General features: G+C 41.1%; 1 protein-coding gene across 1 annotated transcript; it reads left to right on the plus strand.

The window, feature by feature from the left end:
- The first annotated feature begins 667 nt into the window (after positions 1-667).
- Positions 668-18,490, plus strand: prlra (prolactin receptor a). The gene is given in 9 exon segments (NM_001279548.1): positions 668-846; positions 7,291-7,385; positions 7,707-7,839; positions 13,069-13,238; positions 14,281-14,450; positions 14,657-14,798; positions 15,537-15,633; positions 17,121-17,190; positions 17,302-18,490. Coding segments are annotated over 8 exon segments (1,893 nt in total). The 5' UTR covers positions 668-846; positions 7,291-7,312; the 3' UTR covers positions 18,340-18,490.
- Positions 18,491-19,494: the final 1,004 nt, after the last annotated feature.

Genomic DNA, 19,494 nt, shown 5'->3' on the forward strand with positions numbered 1-19,494 from the left:
AAATATAGTCATAGACATATTACATTCTTGTAAGAAAAAAAAGCACATGGGCAGGCAATTTGCCACCACAATCACACGTACGCACACACAAAAGCATGACACTCAAAGAACATAGGTACAAACACCATGAGCAGCAGGTAAATAACAGTCGTGTCTGTCATGAACCATGTGTTTTTTACATGTTGTTTTTAATGTCGTTTTTGTGTGCAGGGCATCCACCAAACGTATACCTTCACACACACACACACACACACACACACCTGCCCATTTTGCTTTGAGTGATCGTTGATTTCCTGGAAAGTTACCTTAACCATAACATGTAACCAAATTCCTCAGGGTGACTCAAACACGCATACAAATACTGGGGGGGGGGGACAGACAGACAGAGAGAGAGGGAGAGGCAATACTGTCAGCACTTATTTCTCACTGATTAAACATTCATAAATTAACTTCTTCTACAAGACTTTACACTAAACGCATTCTTTCTTTTCTTTTATTCTTCTCCCCTACATGTCGTTACGCCTTCTGATGGCTCCATGTCAAACTTGTTCTGCCAGTCGGTAGTACTTCCTCGAAACCTCAGGTCCGTGGTGTCAACCTTAACCGTACATGGGCGGAGCTGCCATACCACACCCCACCCTACCCGGGATCAGCGCAGAGCGCACAGTGGATGTTGGCGATAACCTCGCTGACAGGACGGCTGAGCTGACCGGCGCGCGCTCCTCTCCTCAGCTGTCGGTGAAACGCGTTAAATCACAGACACAGGTCGGTGTCTAAAAGCCGGCTCTCCCGGGAGCCTGCAGCGAAGTCGCTACGGCGGCGGAGACTGAAAAACTTTCGATCCAGGTAAGTCATAAATGCTCTCTCTGCCTACTCCACATTTTATTATCGGGAACAAGTGTGCGTGACGTGGAAGTGACTTCGCGCTGCCTGCGGAGTTATAAAAAAGTGAGTGTAATAGGATTTAGTTCTGGATGAAGACATATTCCCTTGCTGACAGCTGACACGCAGAGGTTGAGATTGTCGTCCTCCCTCTCGGTGTGGGAGGATGATGATGATGATGATGATGCGCGGGGTCAGAGGAGTAATGAGGTTTCCTGTGTCTGTTCCATGCTTTATTGGCTTTAAGTCTAGTTAGGAAAAGGTGAGGAAGGCCACTGGCCCTTATAGCCTCAAGCTGATCAACTCAGTACTGGATTACAGTGTTAGTTGTCTGCAGCTCACCGAGTCTTTCCGCTATTAGCAACCCACACTGAGGCTTTATAAAACCACAGCTATTGCGTGCAGATTGCTGCTGTGATATAAAGTCCATGTAAGTTTCATCACTTCTGGCTTTTTGGCTGTTTTTTGTCATGCATGCTGCAAACCAAGGATCACAGTTGAAGAGCAAGGGCAGTGTGAGTGTTCCAAGATCCAGCCTGTTCAGTTTAACAGATATCATTTGCGTGTGTGTGTGTGTGTGTGTGCGTGTGTGTGTGCGTGAGTGTGTGCATGTTAGGTGCATGGTTGACTGGCTTTATATTAACATCCATAGTAGTAGCTGGTGCTTTTGCGGCAACTGTTGCTATGGAAAAGGTTGTAATTGGCGTCGAAATAAGTGGTGACTCACTAAAATTAAGCGCCTTCAGAATCTCTTTACCAATGCTGTTTTGTAAGGGAATTACATGCTGATACACACTTCTTATAGTTTCCAATTAGACATTCATTTTGGTCTCCCACCACTTTCCAAGTGCATTCAGCCCAGCTGCTTAGTTTATTTTTTTTTAATATTTCACAAGAAGAAACCAGACAGAGGTGCACTGGGATGTCAATATACACCCACTATAAGAAAAGCACAAGGCAGCAGAAACAATTAAACGCTGTTAGAGCCACCTACATCAAGTCTAACACATGCCTTGGGTATATGAGGAGACATTTCACTATCAGAAAATTGTTACACCTTTAAAAACATGGAGCTTTAGACCAACTAGATTTGTCGTAGAAGCTCACAGGAGACACTCGAAGGAATATTTCTCTTCAAAGACAGATGCTATGGCGGCCCTAGTGGTCAATAAATACATGTTATCCCCCTTATCGCACAAACCAATTTCTTATCATAGCGAGGCCGAAGATCAGTGGGATCATTATTGCTGCAGGTAGTGAGGAGTGCGTGGTCTGACGTCCTTAAATCTCTTTTCCTGCAATTGAGTGGCTCAAAAACACAAGAGGATACAGGTTGGCCAAGAAAATGAGGCAAGTACAATTTCACAAGCAGCACCTTATAATGCAACAATGAAGTAAAGCTAAAGAAAAAAAGCTGTTCCTGAAAGAAAGAGGCAACCCATGATGGATTTTCTCTGAAGAGTAATGAGAGAGAGAGCAGGATCTGTTTTACTGTTTTGGTTCTGTTTTAGCTGCTTTGCCTTTATTGATATGATAACAGATAAACACTGGACACTGCCACTGGTCTAAGCAGTCATCCTAGCAGCACTCAACAAGCCCAGTTCCGAGCGATGGATTAATGCATCCACAGTGTGTATGTAAAAGAGGATGGAAATAGCCTTTAGCAAAGGCTGTTGTGACACCTCAAGCTGAGCATTTTTGCCATTGCCGTTGTGGTGTTTCAGATTTGAAATTTTAGGAACAACAGGTGTATCTGTCTGACAAACAGAGGGACGCTGCACTGCCCATAGTTACCAGCGTTGAGCACACATTACAGATTGTCCTGCTTTATCCATGGGCTGCGGGCTATTTAGACAACAAATTCATTAGGAAAGCGATGACCGAGGTTACGGAGCAGGGCTTGTTTTCCCACTTTCCCTTGTTTTCCAATGTCCGTACTTCTTTTTGAAACCAGAACATTGCCCCCTGTTAGCCATTAGAAAGAATGCAGGTTAAAGGCCCCCCGCATCAGGTTCCATACATTGTATTAAAAAAACACAACTAAGAGTTTTTATAAGATATTTTAAATGTTTTACACCAGTTTATGCACTATACACCCTGTCTTGAAGTAGGCTAAAGAGCCGGTACATACCAGAGCATTTAAGGTGCCCATACCTTAGAATTAGTGGAGCTTAGAAGAAGTTTCAACAGGGAGGCAGCTTGCTGAATCTGGTTTTGGTTAAGATGGCTGGTCACTCTTTGATTAGCTAAGCAGGCGTTATGGAAATGTGTCACACAGTCATGTAAATAAGTAATGGAGGGTGGGCTTTTCAGGCCCATCCACGTATCAAAAGTTTTATGCTTTGATGCTAGGGAGCATTCCAGATTCTCGCTGTAGCAAACATTTGCCCTCTGCTTGTCATTTAGTCACCTCTAAATTAAGATTGGCTTCAGAAAATGGTGCCTGCCCATTTCATATCACCAATGGTTAGTCGGCCTGTGATGGCTTTAAGTTGCTGAAAATAGGGCACGTGTAGACCCCGTAAAGAGCAGTGTTTTCACTAGGAGAGAAGAAGAAGTTCTTCTGCACATGATTGGGCCTTTCTTACTTTGCCAAACCTTCCATTTGGCACATAACACATGGAAAAACACAAAAAGCATAATACGGACTTTGATACATGTGAAAGGTGTTGCAGTAACTTTATTCAAGTGATGAATAACCATATTGGTGTTCTGTGTTTTTCTTTAAAAAGAAAAAGAAGAAGCCAAGCTGTCATTTTAGTGGGATGCCACTATAGCCTAGTTACTGTGTCATTTAAGCCCTGCCAGTGTATTCAGTGTTATCTTGAACCTTTTCCACAAGTGCCACAATGACAATAAAAGCCTGAATCCCCAGCAGACATTTCACTCTGCTGGTTATTTATGGCAAAATATGGACTGAAAACAGCTACCTACAGTACAGTTAACCTTTTTAAACACAAGCACGGGTCAGTGTAATTTGCCAACTGTGTGACTTAAAGTTTGTCCTAACAAGGTCAATTAAAGCGATCAAAGGTCATGTTTTTGTTAAGGTAAGAGTTTGTCTCTTTTAGATTTGTTTAATTGCTGTGAAAACTGCTCTGACATAACTTTGCATGTCGTTTTCTGCTGGTTTCTACCCTTGATTGTTCCTTGAATGCCACTGGAACTAGTGTTCAAACCGGTTTTACTTCAGTACCAGGAAGTGTGTTTGGTCTGTTCCAGTCTGAGCAGGAATGCAATCTGAGTGATTTACGGTATCTTTTTTATATATTCTTCACCCAGACTGTGCAGTAAGTCATGGTCAGAAATACAAATTGTACTGTACAGTTTATTATCCTTTTACAAAGATAATTAACTTTGCGAGCTAGATCATGGCAAACCTGCAGGCTTGTTAAATCGATATCATCTCAACGATACTGCCCCAAAACGCTCAAATGTATTAGTGCCTCCGCAGACATGCTTACGGCCCAAGGAAGGGAAATTGTTATTTTCTAAATAGGGACATAAGTGGATGCGTAGTAAATGATTGAAGATATGTTGTGCACTTTGCATGCTCAATCTCTATAACCTTCCAGGAGAGAAAAACAGGTTCCCAGAAACACGTCTCCCATAGCTCAGCTGTGTCGGTCAGGTCTCTTGAGAATAGTGTGACCCTGCATAAGAAAGAAATGTTCTTTATTCATCAGCTGTGCAAAGGTGAGCTGTTGTGCTGTGGAGCTGTTGTACGACCACATCAGACGATGCTTCACTGCTCGCATTTTACCACCTCATCATCCAGCACGTGTACCATGACACTGGAAGACTGCTGACAAACAAAATCCTGAATGATTTATAATCTCTAGCATGAATCCAGTTTCACAGTGACCCGGCTGAGTGATTTGGGATATTTTTGTCATGCCTCATGTTTACATTGCATGTGCAGATCATGCTAAAACTAACAGAAGGTTTATCTGGCATTGATTTCCCAGCTTTTTCATTTTATTTCAATTTTTTAAATGAAACTTCATGCACAACAGCAACTCTACCACCTCTCTGCACGTTTGCCTTTTTACCTTAGAGGTCGACAGTAAATGTAGTTACTTATTTACAGATCACGAACAGACATGTCTGGGTTTCATTCTCAAGACGTGCAGCATTTTTTGTTAATGTTACATTACATGTTAGTGACTCGAATGCTGTTTTTTCCTTAATGCATGATGCAGGTCTCGTCATAATCAGGAATTATATTAATAACAGGCAAGATGTTAAAAAGTACTACAGCAAACTTTAAAATTCATAAATGTGGTGGTACAAGTTTTTGTTTGTTTGTTTGTTTATCTCGAAACACACTTGAGAATCCATACAGTGAGGATTATTCAGTAATACTGAGGGAAGAGCTTCACTCTGTTGGCCAGCACTTTTCCAGCTTAGCAGCTTATTCAGTTTGGACTACTGGTTATGTAAGAAGGCTATATGCAGCAGGAGGCTAATCCAGTGCCTTGATCTTAATGCCAATTATCAGATCATGGTGACGTTAGTAAAATGAAGGCACCATAATAATAATTATTTTTTTTAAAGTTAGTAACAAGTTAGTAATACTGTAGGTTGTTGCTGCTAAAAAAACAGACACCCTTAGATTTTTTTAATCGCGATAATTAAATAGAAGTCAGATTTAAGTTAGCATACCACTACACATAATATGACAGCACATGCCCAAGCACACCTGCGCCTTACACCTCAGCACATCATTAATGTAGAATTTACCTGTTGTGAAACACATGCCATTAAAAAACTTGACAACTTTCATGAGAAAAAAAGTCAGTCTGTGCCTGTGCTTGTCCAGTTTTGTGTTTTTCACGGCGTGTGTTAGGTTGTCATTCTTAGAAATAGCATGTATGCAATTTTATTGCAGGGCTCTCATGTTTCCACCCACACTCACTGTTGGCGCATTAAAGCATGCACAGCGAAGTACTTCACATCATGTCATGACATGTCAAGGTGACGGCAAACATGCCACGCGCATCTAGGAACTCTCTTGAGTCAAGGCGGCACCTTTTAAAGCAAATAGCTCCGTTTTGACACTTTCTAAGGAAATGGTTATTTTATATTCTTGATTTAAAAAAAATCTAATCAAAGAACAGTCTGGCTTAAAAATTGAATTTATAAAAGCACTTCATAGTTTCTGTTGTATGCTGCAAGGATAATGGCTCAACGGGCTTTTGTCCTGTTTTTTTTTTTTTTCACATGCAAATAAGAAGCAGGTTGCACGCCTCCCTCAAACAAATTTTCTCATTTTTGAATCTCCCTTTTTTGTAGTTTTTCAGAGCTTTGTGTTGAAGAAAAAGTGTCATTTTCATATATTTGCATATGCTCAGGCTAAACTGCATCAGGTGCTCCCTTAAAAAACACACACACAAAAAACACTTCAAGTCTAATCATGCCCCTCTTTATATTTGATCTTTTTCTTGGATGTACTGGGGATTGGGGGGGTGGTCAAAGGATCCTTGCATTTGACATGTCAAATCCTGGCTTAACAACTGTTCAGGCCCAGCAATGAAAGAAAAGGGAGGAAGCATGTGAGGTAACATGTGAGGGAAGTGTTGTTGTTTTTTCTGTCAGCCTTATCGCTCATGCAACATTAGCTCTCCCATCTATTTAACCTCTAACTAATACCTCCTGCATCTACCCTACCCCCGCCGTCCAATGGCTTTAGAGATAAAGGGTCATGGAGAGTAATAACTGATACTACATCAGCACATGGCGAAGCAAATGCAGATTTTCCAGTCATGAGAAGATGAGTCGAGCCAGTCTCCAGCAAGGCAAATCAGCCTCCTGCTGTGTGTGTTGTCAGGGCAAAAGCCCGACCACAGGTTATGCAATCAGTTACGCTGCGTGTGCCAGCTGGTAGAGGTAGTCAGAGACAGAGTGGATGCTTTTTTTTAATCCTTAGTGAAACAGCACATTATCCTCTAGAAGGTGTTTCGTCTTTCATCAGTTTTTTACTCTTCAGTTTACTCAGATACTTTGTTTACCATTTTGGCTTATGATTCATATTCTTGGCAACTGATCGAAATGGTTTCTCAGCATAAACTGATCCAACGTATCCAATATTGGATATTTCTTTGCTACTGACTATAAAGTTATTTCACCTGTGGTTAAAATCTTTTCACACCGTCTGTTTCTAAATGCGAAGGGCTTTGAACTAATTTTAGCACTGCATGTAACACTTCACCGCCAAACAGGCTAGTGTCACAATAAGAAACCACACGGGCTGCGTGTTCCAGTTTTTGTTTGTCATTCAAGTGTGTTGTAACTCAATACAAGATGTGCAATCAACATTGTGGGTCAACTGATTTGTCCAGAGGGCAGATCAGACAATTCCTCCGTCTTCACCTTTCTTCTTTCCTTTCCTTCTCTCGTTTTTTTCAGCCCAACAAGGTTTTGTGGTGCAATGATGACAAAAGTCGGAGAAGTTCTCCTGCTGTTGTTGCTGCCAGCCTTTGTACCGCACACAGACGGAACACGTAAGTGTTTTGGCTTGAAACTCAGTCTTAGCATCTTCTTAGGTTTCTGAAAATGAGCTAAGATATCCGAGAGGTGTGATGTAGCTGGTTAACACACAAGCCAGATCTGCATAATTAATAAGCACTAAGCAACACTGAGTTTCATCCGTGGATATTTTTTTGTTTCGTATTACTCTCAACTCACATTAAAGTTTTATTTCTTTCGTCTTCTCATGTAATTTAAAGTTGCGCCTTTTTTCATTGCTCATGCTGACACACTGTTTAGGATGTAGTCTGGTAAATTCCTATGTTTCCTTGTTTCCATCTAATATCTGTCTTTAGATTATAGCTTACCTGGCAAGCCCACAGATATCAAATGCCGTTCTCCAGAGAAAGAGACCTTCACATGCTGGTGGAAGCCGGGATCTGATGGGGGACTGCCTACTACATACGCTCTCTACTATCGAAAAGAAGGGTGAGAAACTCACGCAGAAGCGCCTAATTTTAATTTTAGTTCATGTTATCTGGTAGCCACAAACAGTGAGTAATAGTTCTTTTTTTAGTTCACAGATCATAATATTAGTATATCAGGGCCCTTTGCATAATGTATTATAAAGGGAAGTGTAAGTACTTGGCAATTGTTAAAAATAACTATTTTTCATATTAATACAAAGAAGCGCTCCATCACTACAGCTGGCACAATGGGATGTTCTTGTTTGTGGTTTATTAAATGGCCTCAATCCAAACGGTGTAAGAGGATAAAGATTGCAAAGTGCTAAGAGGTGCCCGTGAACATGGATTTTAAAATACTTCAAGGTTGATACAGATGTACAGAGAAGGAGTGGAAGTACTAGCTTATTTAACTACAAAGTGAAAACACACTTTGTAAATGATCCAGGCAGGCCGTGGTCATGCAGTGGATAATAAGGGTGTCATGAGGAATACTATTAAGACTGGAGAACACTGGGACACTAACTGTGAAAAGAAAAAAAATAATCTACTATGAGTAGAGAAGACTAATTGGAAACAGGTACTTTAGCTTAAAACAAGTGATACTAATGAGGGCAAGGCAAACATTTAAAAAGGCAGGAAAACCAACAAAGGAAGTCAAACTGACAGGAATATAAAAAGGCCAAAAAAAATACCAAAAAACCCAATAACCTCCCCCTCCTATAAAATAACAGAGGAAAAATGAACACAACCTATATTGTATGTTAGGCTGCATGTGCTGCATGTGAAAAGCCTGATACAAACTGAGCCACACAGTGACAAGAATGGTACTGAACTCCTGATATGCAAAGCATATAGCCACATCGCGTCATGGTTTTACTGTGGCTGGACTCAGAGGGAATCAGACAAGTACCATTAAGTTTAAAAGGTTTATGTACAAAGTATACAAAATCAGTACCTGGCTGATGAGTTTGGGAGATGAACTCTATATTCTTGAATGATGTGGGGAGATTAATAAAGAGAATTAGCAAAGCTGGGCAGAGTGAATCTGACTGCAGTAGCTCAGAGGGAATTGTCTTTGAGTGTTTACTTGTCACCAGTGAAAGTCGGACTGAGAAACTGGTTATTGGCAGGCAGGCATGAAACTGAGGGAGGCTGAGGAGATGGTTGGAGAGTGGTCCGGCAGGTGATTTTCAGGTAATTCCTTTTTTTCGGAGGAAGTCATGTGATTAAAACTGTGACTGTGATTATCCAGCAGTGGCTCTTTAACTTAAAAAAAAAAAAAAGATTGTCAGGGTGAGGTTAGCCTAGTGCTGGCACCTAGGGCCTCACAAAATGCTTTCCGAGCTTTAGAGATGAACTGAAATTACTCTGTTTCCCTCTGAGGGAGGCAGGCTAATAATAAAGACTAACTACAATGGCACAGGATGGAGGTAAGATGAGTTCTGGTTCAACAGGGTCTGAGTCTGTGGAGAATTGACGAGACAAAGCATCAGGTTTCACATTTCAGGAGCCAGGTAGATAAATTATGGTTAAGTTGAAATAAAGCCATACATATAAAGAACAGTTGCCACTTTGCTTGTCTTGAGCTGAGTCATTTAGCACTTTGGAGATAAACTAGGTTTTTATGATCAGTCAATACAATAAATAGTATTTCAGCTCTCTCGGCCAGTGTCGCCACTCCTCTGAAGCTATTTTGATAGCAAAGTAACTTTCGGTTGCCTACGTTATAGTTTTTTTCTGCTGGAGGCAAATGCCAAGAAAAGAAGGCATGCAGCTTACCATCAGGTTCAGTACATTAGCACAGGACAGCCGCCCCCGAGAGACCCCCTTCAATAATGAATTGTTTTGACAGATCGGGATGGGTCAGTCAAACCTTTGAAAATGTTTGATCTGCTTCCTACTTCCATTTCATTTAAATGGCCTGGAAGAGGAAGTGAGTCGGGTTTTTCAGCTTGGCTGTAATTCCTGATGAAGCAGCATTTAAAGTCTGCACATCTAAGGAACCATTGTAGCTGTTTCCAGGATGTGGAGACAGGCCTGTCAGTTACAGCTTCACATGGCTTCACATGGCTAGCATAAATTCCACATTTTTTGGCCTTAACGAAGAGTTTGTTTTAAAGTAGTCTCTGTAGTACCTGCTTGCGGAGACATGATGTTCTTCTAGGGTCTCAAGGTATCATCCAAAAAACAAACAAAAAAATGTTTCAGACATCTCTTAAGACATCATTGGCCAGGGCTTGAAAGACAGTGGGGGCATTAGTTCAACTAAATGGCATGACCAGATATAGTGACCTAATGGAATGTTAAATACCGTCTTCCATTCATCCTCCTCCCGGACGTGGAACAAATGATTAGCATTACGTTGATCTAATTTTGTGAATGCTGTGGCTCACAGGCTGAGGTGATTAAGGGAAAAGGATACTTATTTTTTACAGTGATTTGATTTAACCCTCATAGTCGATGCAGGGTTACCGAATCTCTTTTTTCTCTACAAAGAAGAAACCTGTACCCACTGGAGTGGAGAACGGTTGAACGATGCCGTTGTCAAGGGAGTCCTTGATGTATTTATCCATGGCGAGGTGTTCAGGACCGCAGAGATTGTATAGACGGCTTGAGGGAAGACGCGAGTGAGTGCCGTGTCTTTTTTCTTGTACGCGTTCTCTGACGTGGTTATCGATAAGGTCAGCAAGGGCTATAATTCCTCAAAACAATTTGATTTATCGCGAGAGGCCAATTCATTCTTCATTTGCTCATTAAGGATGTCATAAAATGTCCATCTTAGGGCTTTTTCCTGCAACCCTGTCTCAGCCATTACCCTGAACTCAGCAGAAACTCTCCTACAGACTTTGATGTATGCTGAATACATGTCAAGCTGCTTCTTCCTCATGGAGAGAGTGTTCAAAGGCTAACTTGAAATCCTTAATGAACTGTGTGTAGGACACAGACTCTATAGGGTTTCAAAGTAAATATGCTTTAGTGTTTTTGAGTGCCCAGACCCTTAGAAGTACTGTTTTGTGAATAATCGTTTGAGAAAGCCCGTGGAGAGCACTGAAACAGTAGCGAGTACCAAAGCAAAAATCCACCCCAGTGACCTGGCTCTCCACCAGATAGTTCAGGTGAGATGAAGATGGCTGTGAAAAGGCAACTGCATCAGGAGAGGGCACACTGACCTGAACTGGCGCTTCCGGGATGGGAGAAGGTGACAGTTTGGAGTGAATTATTTACAGTGCATTACCCATCTGTTCTACCCACTGATGTGTTTCACGTAGCTGCTGAACTATAGATGTCAAAGCCTTCTCATGTTCACCTAACACAGTCTGCTGCGTCCATGGGTTGTCTACATCGTTCTGTCAAGGTTTTTCTGTGGCTGGACCCGGAGAGCAAACTCAGTTAGAAGTTAAAAGGTTTATTTACAAAGTCCACAAAATCAGTAACTGGTTGGTGAATAGCAGGCCGAGAGAGGGGTTGTTGCTAGGCAGACTGGAATCAAAGGACGACTGAGGAGACTTGGGAGAGTGGGCAAGTCCTTGTTTCCACAGGAAGCCTCAGAATTAGATTTGGTGTACTGTCACTGCCCGGTGGTGGCTCTTGAACTCTAAAAAGGTTGACAGGTGAGTGTCTTGATTAGTCTGCCAAGAACTCCAGATGGACAAGAAGAAGGAATCACTAATAAAAACAGCTGCAAACAAACATCAAACATAAGACTCGAATTTACCACCACATAAGAACACAGCATTGATGATACAGTGCAGGTGTCTGGTAAAATACAGCTCCACCCATGGGCAGCAATCCGCCCACAACTCAACCTGAGAGCAAAGAGGAAAAGAAAACAGGGAGAACAAGTCTAGCCTGCCCTAAACATAACAAACATAACAAACAGAGGAGGGCAAAGTTGATGTTCCTCATATCTGTTACTAAGGCTCTGATTAGCTTAGCATAAAGGCCTGAAGGTGACACAAATCTAGTCTGTCGCTGCTCCCTGCCAAAAACAAGTCCACCCCTTAACCATCCATCCATTCGCAGGAGAAACATATATTGCCTCTTTCAGTCCGGGAGCTTTTTGCCTCGTGTCAGTGGCTTCCAATCTCTGCTGGTGTTTGGACTGAGAAAAAAAAAATCACAGACTGGCTCTTTAAACTACACGAAGAAGCTCTCAGTCCCCACCGCTCTTGAGATTCTCCCCCTTTAACGTCAACTTTCCTGTTTTGTTCCGCCATACATGTTGTAGTATTGCAGGTGCAGCAGAGGTGTGCCTGTTTGTTTGGTTTGGTATGTGCCGGGGCGGGTTTCACTGTGCACATATCATGTCTTAATTGTGCAGCTTGCAAACATGTATGTACCCAAAGTTTTCTTTAAGAAACTTACATTTAAACATCAATATTTTAATTTGATGATCTTGCACTTAATGTTCTGCCTAAAACGCTTTATGGCGCAGATTTATTAGGACAGGTTTTTCCACTTAGTCAGTTTTGCCATGGCTTCCTGACACATCACATGTGCTTCTTTCAGTAACTCTATAAATAAATCAAAGTAATACCATTATAACGTTACATTATTGGTGTGGTATTTCTTTATTGTTTTTAATTCTTTTGATGTCTTCTTGTATTGAGCTTTCAGTTAACTGTGGTATAGTGTGTAGCAGCAGAACAAACACACTTTGATTAATTGGTTTGTGTAAGTTCTGCTCACCATAGAGATGACATGAGTCACTTTCCCCACTTTTTCTGAAATCAAACCAATCAAAGTTTATTTATTTAATTTATTTTTTCCGTCTCCAGCTCGTATGAGTTTGTCCCAGGCAGCTTCACGGGCATTCAGAGGCTCAGGCTATATTTTTCCCCGTCGTGTCCGCACCTTAACAGGTCCCCCGACCAGTCGTCACTAGTTACTGCGACAGCAGCAACAATATGTTTCCCATGTTCTACATGCAAACACTCCCAGTTGTGTTCATTAAAACACCCAGGTCTACTGGGATATGAAGCTGCAGTTAAAACAGAAAACAGCACCAAAGTTATTTTCTTTGTCTCTTTTAATTAAACACAACATCTTAGCAGCTTAACAGTAAAAAAAAAAAAATGGCCTCCATTTATTTTGCTGCCACTTTCTCACCATCTGTCCTCCTTTGTCCCTCTCACACACACATGCAGTGTCAGGAATAGGGAGGACGTACACTGTTATGTTAATGTGGCTGTGCAAGTACATTGCAAGCGCACACCTGTGATTACATGCCGCTCTTCTGCCTCTCTTTCAGTTCTGACGTAGTGCACGAGTGCCCTGACTACCACACAGCCGGGAAGAACTCCTGCTTCTTTAACAAGAACGACACCCTTATCTGGGTCAGCTACAACATCACCGTGGTGGCCACCAACGCACTGGGCAAGACCTACTCTGACCCTCTGGATGTAGACGTGGTCTACATTGGTGAGGGGAATGGGGGCAGGGGTGGAGGGGTTTTCATAATTTCACCACAAGGATTAAAAAAAAGCAGCTCCACAGCTGCTCGGCGGCACACTGCGCTACACTGTGGCAAATGCTCTTGGAGTTTAGTCACCCCCTCCCTTTATGCTGTAACTGCTCACTAAAGGTCACCTTTTAATGTCCACAGTGAAATTTCCTTTGCAGCGATTAAAGGACTAGCTGATGCACGATCTACAAAATCAACTGAAATTAAGTTTAGCATTCATTCGCCATTAACTAATGCTAAATTAAACGAAATTAAAACACACTTGTGTTTTGAAATTGTAACAAACATTTCTTTCACCCCCTTGTCATTTATGAGCTTCCAATGTGTTTTTGGTGTAGGCCAGTCGCACTTGAGCGCGTGCATGGTTGTTTACTGCAATGGAAAATCTCCTCTCTTTTCTCCTGCTTCAAAACTGCACACTGTCCAGTTATTTTAGACAATCATTTACTTCACTAACAGCAATAAGGTACTTTAATACAAGTAATTCAATACTTCAGTAAGAAGTAGTTCCATCCTTCTAAATAAAAAGTATATTCATGAAATATTTAAAAAGGGAGAATAAATTAAAAGAGAAATATACACCTTGGCCTTGAGCCTCCTTAACTGGAAGTGTGTCGATTTGTTCTTACCCGATCTGCATATCTTTTTCTTTGTGTTACCTCACAATTGTCAGATATGTGTCTCCACGAGGATAGCGTAAAGCCCAAACAGTGACATTTATCACTACTATATGTCATAATACACACGTCCACAAATATGTTGAAGGTCATTCCTGCAATGCTCGTGCTTATCCGCTGGGAGTGTCCTTTTGTTTGCTGTGTAACAGCTGATAATTCACCCTGCAGTGGTTTCACCTGCTGCCGTTCACAGGCCCAGTTGATGCCTATTGTTTTTTTTTGTTTGTTTGTTTGTTTTTTTTGTTCAGTAATACAATCTTTATTCATTGTTGGACTTGCTATTGCCCTGTTTTTCATTCACATTTTCTCTCTTCTGCTCCAGTCAAGCCCCATCCTCCAGAAAAGCTAGAAGTGACAGTAATGAAGGATCAGGGCTGGCCCTTTCTTCGAGTGTCTTGGGAACCACCTCGTAAGGCTGACACTCGCTCTGGCTGGATCACTCTAATCTATGAGCTCCGCGTCAAGTTGGAGGATGAGGAAAGCGAATGGGAGGTACGTAGGTCACAGCGCATGACAGGGTGTGACATGCTCTTTGAAGTATTTGCCTTTCAAATTTGAAACCTTTGCTCTGGACTGGTGTAAGGGACCTACATGACGTGTCAGTGAGAGGACAGGTTTTTTAACATTTAAAATCTGTATATTGGCAGCCTGACAGAATGACTGATTCGTGTGTTTCTGTTGACTATGTGTGTTTCCAGAATCACGCTGCAGGCCAGCAGAAGATGTTTAACATTTTCAGCCTGCGGTCAGGTGGTACATACCTTATTCAGGTGCGCTGTAAGCCCGATCACGGCTTTTGGAGTGAATGGAGTTCCACTTCCTACGTCAAAGTTCCCGAGTGTAAGACATCCACCAACTGTCTTTTGCATTAACTAACTATTATATAGTGTATAGAATATATTTTATTTATTAAAGGAAAAGTTGAAATTTTTGAAAGTTATATTAAACCACTTTCTTGTTAAGAGCTACTCTTATAATCTAAATAGCAGTCAGTTAGTTTACCGTAGCATGAAGATTAGAAGTTAAAGAAGGAAGCTAATCTGGCTCTTTGCAAAGGAACCAGTTTAACCAGTTTAATTATCACTAGAAATCTTATTCCTTCAATCACTGTGGCTTTACTGCCTTTTATGTGCTTTACTTTTTTCTTTGTTTCATGTGCTAACTGGTGTATTTTTATCCTTGTCCTCAAAGTCTTTATGTAATGTTAATATCATTATATCTCACACATATGGGAGTGTTATCATAACTCACTGCCAGAAAGTTTATCTATGCATAATTAGATAATCCCTTTAGCACAGGAGCAGGATATTTATTTTCCCAATGGGCCACATGATAAACCGGAACTGTTTTGAACGGTCGCACCAAAAAGTGGAATTCTGCTCAATATTATAATATTTATAAGTTTGTTGGTACGGCCCTCCACAACAATCCCAGTTTGTCATGCGGCCTCTTGGGAAAAGTATTTGCTTGCCTCACTTTAGCATGATGTAATGGTACTAAACACAGGGAGAAAAAAAAATGCTGGATACTGCGTTGTTCTGCTGAAGCACCCACACTTTGTTATGTTGCATCTTTCAGATCTCCATCGGGGAAAGTCTGTCTGGATCCTCGTTTTAGTCTTTTCTGCCTTCATTTTACTGCTCCTCACATGGCTGATACAAATGAATAGCCACAGGTAACAATGATCTTCTTAACCACTTTGCTTTGTTAAAATGCTGGTTATTATTAATTATTTTAATGTATTATTTCTGTACAATTTCAAAACGTAATGAGAAAGTACACCCTCAATCAGATATAAGCTTTTATGTATCAGGACAAAACAACTGTGATGATGTCTTGAAATTAGGTTAACGCAACCTCATATTAACAACGACAAATGACGACACCATGTCCTTATTTTTTTTAACAAATATTAAGCCAATTAGGACGGTAAGTAGCAGCCAGCTCCGGATAATCAAATGCAAGTGTGACGAGCAGAAGTTTTGTCAGATTTGCTCCACACTACCACATTTAGTGAAAAATAAACACAGAATTTTAGTACAAGCTCCTCATAGCACCTGTCAAACACAGGTGATGTGTTTGCGCTTGCTTTGCAGCCATAGGGCCTGGGTATCTTTCAGTCAAGGTTGATCATAAATTCCTCTGTATACCAGAGTATTCACATGTGAGGCCATCTGTCTGACAGCTTGGCTGAATCTGGGTCATGCAACAGGACAATGATCCCAAGCACAGAAGCAAATCTACAGCGGAATGGCTGAAAAAGAGAAATTAAGAATTAAGGTGCTGCAATTGGCCAGTGTCAAAGTCCAGCCAGACCTCAACCTGACTGAAACACTGTGATGGACCATAAAGAGCTGTGCATAAACGAATACCTGCAAACCTCAGTGAAGTGAAGCAATACTATAGAGAAGAGGGTGCCAAAATTCCTCCACAGTGAAATGAGAGATTGATAGAGTCCCAAAGAAAACAGTTACTTCGAGTTATTGCATTAGTTTTATTAGTTTTTGTTATATAAATAATTATAGTGTGTAATAAGTCACGAGCTGTTGTCCATCTAAGGTTGCATTTACCTGAGTTTTAAGACCTGCTAAGGACTAGATTTATGTTATTTTTTAACATTGTGATATGTAAAACCTTAGAATTGACTAAGGATGTACTTTCTTTCTACCATGACTGTACTTTGTCATATGTTACATAAGCCCAAAGCACTCTTCACACTTACACTTAGATCCTACGGTAGAATATTGTTACTAAAATACTGCAATTACTAAGCTATCAAATTATTTGAAATTCTTTACATTTTATGGCTGAATCATCCCATTACCTCAAAAAAATTAATACTCCTGGTGCCCATTTTTCACAGTCTGTTCTGTAAAAAACCAGACACGGCTAAAAGATATTTCTGTGCAGACTTCAGTCCTTCCTTTGTTGTAAAAAGCACGGGATGATCTTATTCACATGTATAAATTTCCATTAGTAGGAAAGAAAAATCTGATTACATGTCTCACAGGTAATCAACTATAAATAACTCTATTAGCTCATGCGATAATGTAACCATTCTGGGCTTAGGTAACATACTGCAAATAAAATACTGACTATAGTCATCACATCTGTGATATTTAACTGCTGCTAACAAAGCCTTTTGTGTGTCTGTGTGTAAAGTCTGAAGCACTGCATGCTGCCACCAGTCCCAGGTCCTAAAATCAAAGGCTTTGACAAGCAGCTTCTCAAGGTAAAGGGGTAACATCATGAACACTGTCTCGATGGCTTCTTATTCAGAAGAAAATTTCTATTTGTATAGTGCTTTCTATTTGCATTGAGTAGTTTTACTGTTTGTGTGCAGAGTGGCAAGTCTGACGAGGTGTTCAGCGCACTGGTGGTGTCTGACTTCCCACCAACCACGTCTAACTATGAGGACTTGCTGGTAGAATACTTAGAAGTGTATATGCCAGAACAGCAGGAACTGATGGTCGACAAAGGCAAGGATCATGACGGCTGCCTGAAATCCATAGGCTCGGCATCCGACAGTGACTCTGGCCGGGGCAGCTGTGACAGTGACAATCTGCTGATGGATAAGAGTGGCGCGCCGAAAGAGGAACAGCAGCAACAAAATCAGGAGGGAGATCAAATTGGGAAGGAGACACAAGGGCCCAAAGAAGCCTGGGAGAAGGAAGCGATGCCATGTGCTAATGAGGATGTAGTTAGCCCCGATGCATCAAGTGAGAAGGTTAAGACCTGGCCTTCTGTGTTTTCCCCAGTGACTCCGTACAGCCCACTGGATCCCCACAACTCACTTGAGATGCACAAACAGCATTGCCTTTCTAACACCCAGTTTCCTCCGGGCTCCCCATCCTCAGACCACTACATCAAAGAGGCTCTCCAATCAAGCTACTGGGAGGTCTGCTTTAATAATAATCAACCTTATCCCCAGACAGAGGTCCACCCGCAACTCCAGGCTCACAGCGATCGCAACATCTCAGCCGTCAACGACAGGAATGCACCCACTGGTCTGCTGTTGCCCACCCAGATGACTGAGTACGTTGAAGTGCAAAGGGTCAATGAGGAGAATAAAGTGCTTCTCCATCCTATTCCTTCAGGCCATAGCCGTGAAAAAGCCTGTCCCTGGGTAGGACAGAGAGACGATTATAGCAAAGTGAAAGGGGTAGACAGTGACAATGGGCTGCTGCTCCAGAGAGAGGTGGTGGAAGAAGAGAGCATGGAGATGGCTGGAGCAGCCGAGAGCTGCTACACATCTTCCATCGCTTTTACCACTCCTAAGCAAACAGCCTGCAGTCCCGTTGCCCTGCCGGTCCAGGATGAAAGGGTTCTGGCAGTAAGTGGATATGTCGACACTGCCACTGTATTCTCCCTGCACACCTAGTAGACGTGACAGCCCAAACTGGCAGTTGTAGAACGTTGCAAGAGGTGGGGACTGAGACACACGAAAAAGCACTAACACTCCTTAAAAAAAAAAAAAAAATTGCCAAGACAATGTATATTTATTTTTTTATCTTCTTCTCCTGTAAGAGACATATCTTTGCTGAGGGCGGAGCAGTGACACACTATTGATTATCAAATAATTGTTATTGAATATCCTGACTAATGAACTTAGTTGAGTTTTGTAATTAATTCTAAAATTCAACATGGTACTTTATATGATCATCCTGATTGTACTGGATGTCTATCATGAACCATCATCTGTGGCACATAAATGTTGTTTTCTTCAATCCTATTGATATACCATATAGTAATTGTGATTATCTGTTAAAAACTGCAGAAAGCCCAACCTTTGTCTCAATCTTTTGTATGTGAGTGTATTTTCCCTTTTCCTTATAGAAACCAACACTACATTTTTAAGCTGCTTTCTTTAAAGCTACAATATGTATAGCATTAAATTTAAAAACAAACACAGCAAAAGTGAGAATGTACTGTTCTATTTTTTCATTCAGAGACAATGTTTTTCTGTAAATACACCTCCTGCAGTATTAATCTGCAAAGATATTTAGATTTTTGAAAGGAAAAGTAGTGTTCTATTACTTGGTATGGTAATGTACAACACTGCTCTTTATTTCTGTATGCATAGATGTCTGTATAGCCTACACGTACGTATTATAATATGTAAAGCTTTAAAAATGAAATGTGAAATCTTTGTGGAAAGTCATGTTTATAACAAAATAAAAAGACTAAATAATGGAATTTTGTTTATTTTTTGTGTCCTTATTTGATATTTACATATGTGTAATTGTTACTTAGCTTACAATATTATTAATGATAAGGCTAAAATCTACTACAACATAGAGAAAAATACATTTACCCAGCAGGAAGCAGGGGTGGCATGTTTAGAAGCAGCCCACCATAAGGTGGTGTGCAGGTCCCTGGATTGCTTTGTGGAGTACTCATTAATAATAGCTAATATTTACCAAAATGTTATTGCATTGTGGTGATCCAAGCATTACTACACTGAAGTGGCAACATATGAAAAGATCAAAGAATTTCATACATTTCAATCACAGGAAAATAAAATCTAATTTTTGTT

This window comes from Oreochromis niloticus, linkage group LG7 (assembly GCF_001858045.2).
Source record: "Oreochromis niloticus isolate F11D_XX linkage group LG7, O_niloticus_UMD_NMBU, whole genome shotgun sequence".
In the NCBI taxonomy this organism is placed as follows: domain Eukaryota; kingdom Metazoa; phylum Chordata; class Actinopteri; order Cichliformes; family Cichlidae; genus Oreochromis; species Oreochromis niloticus.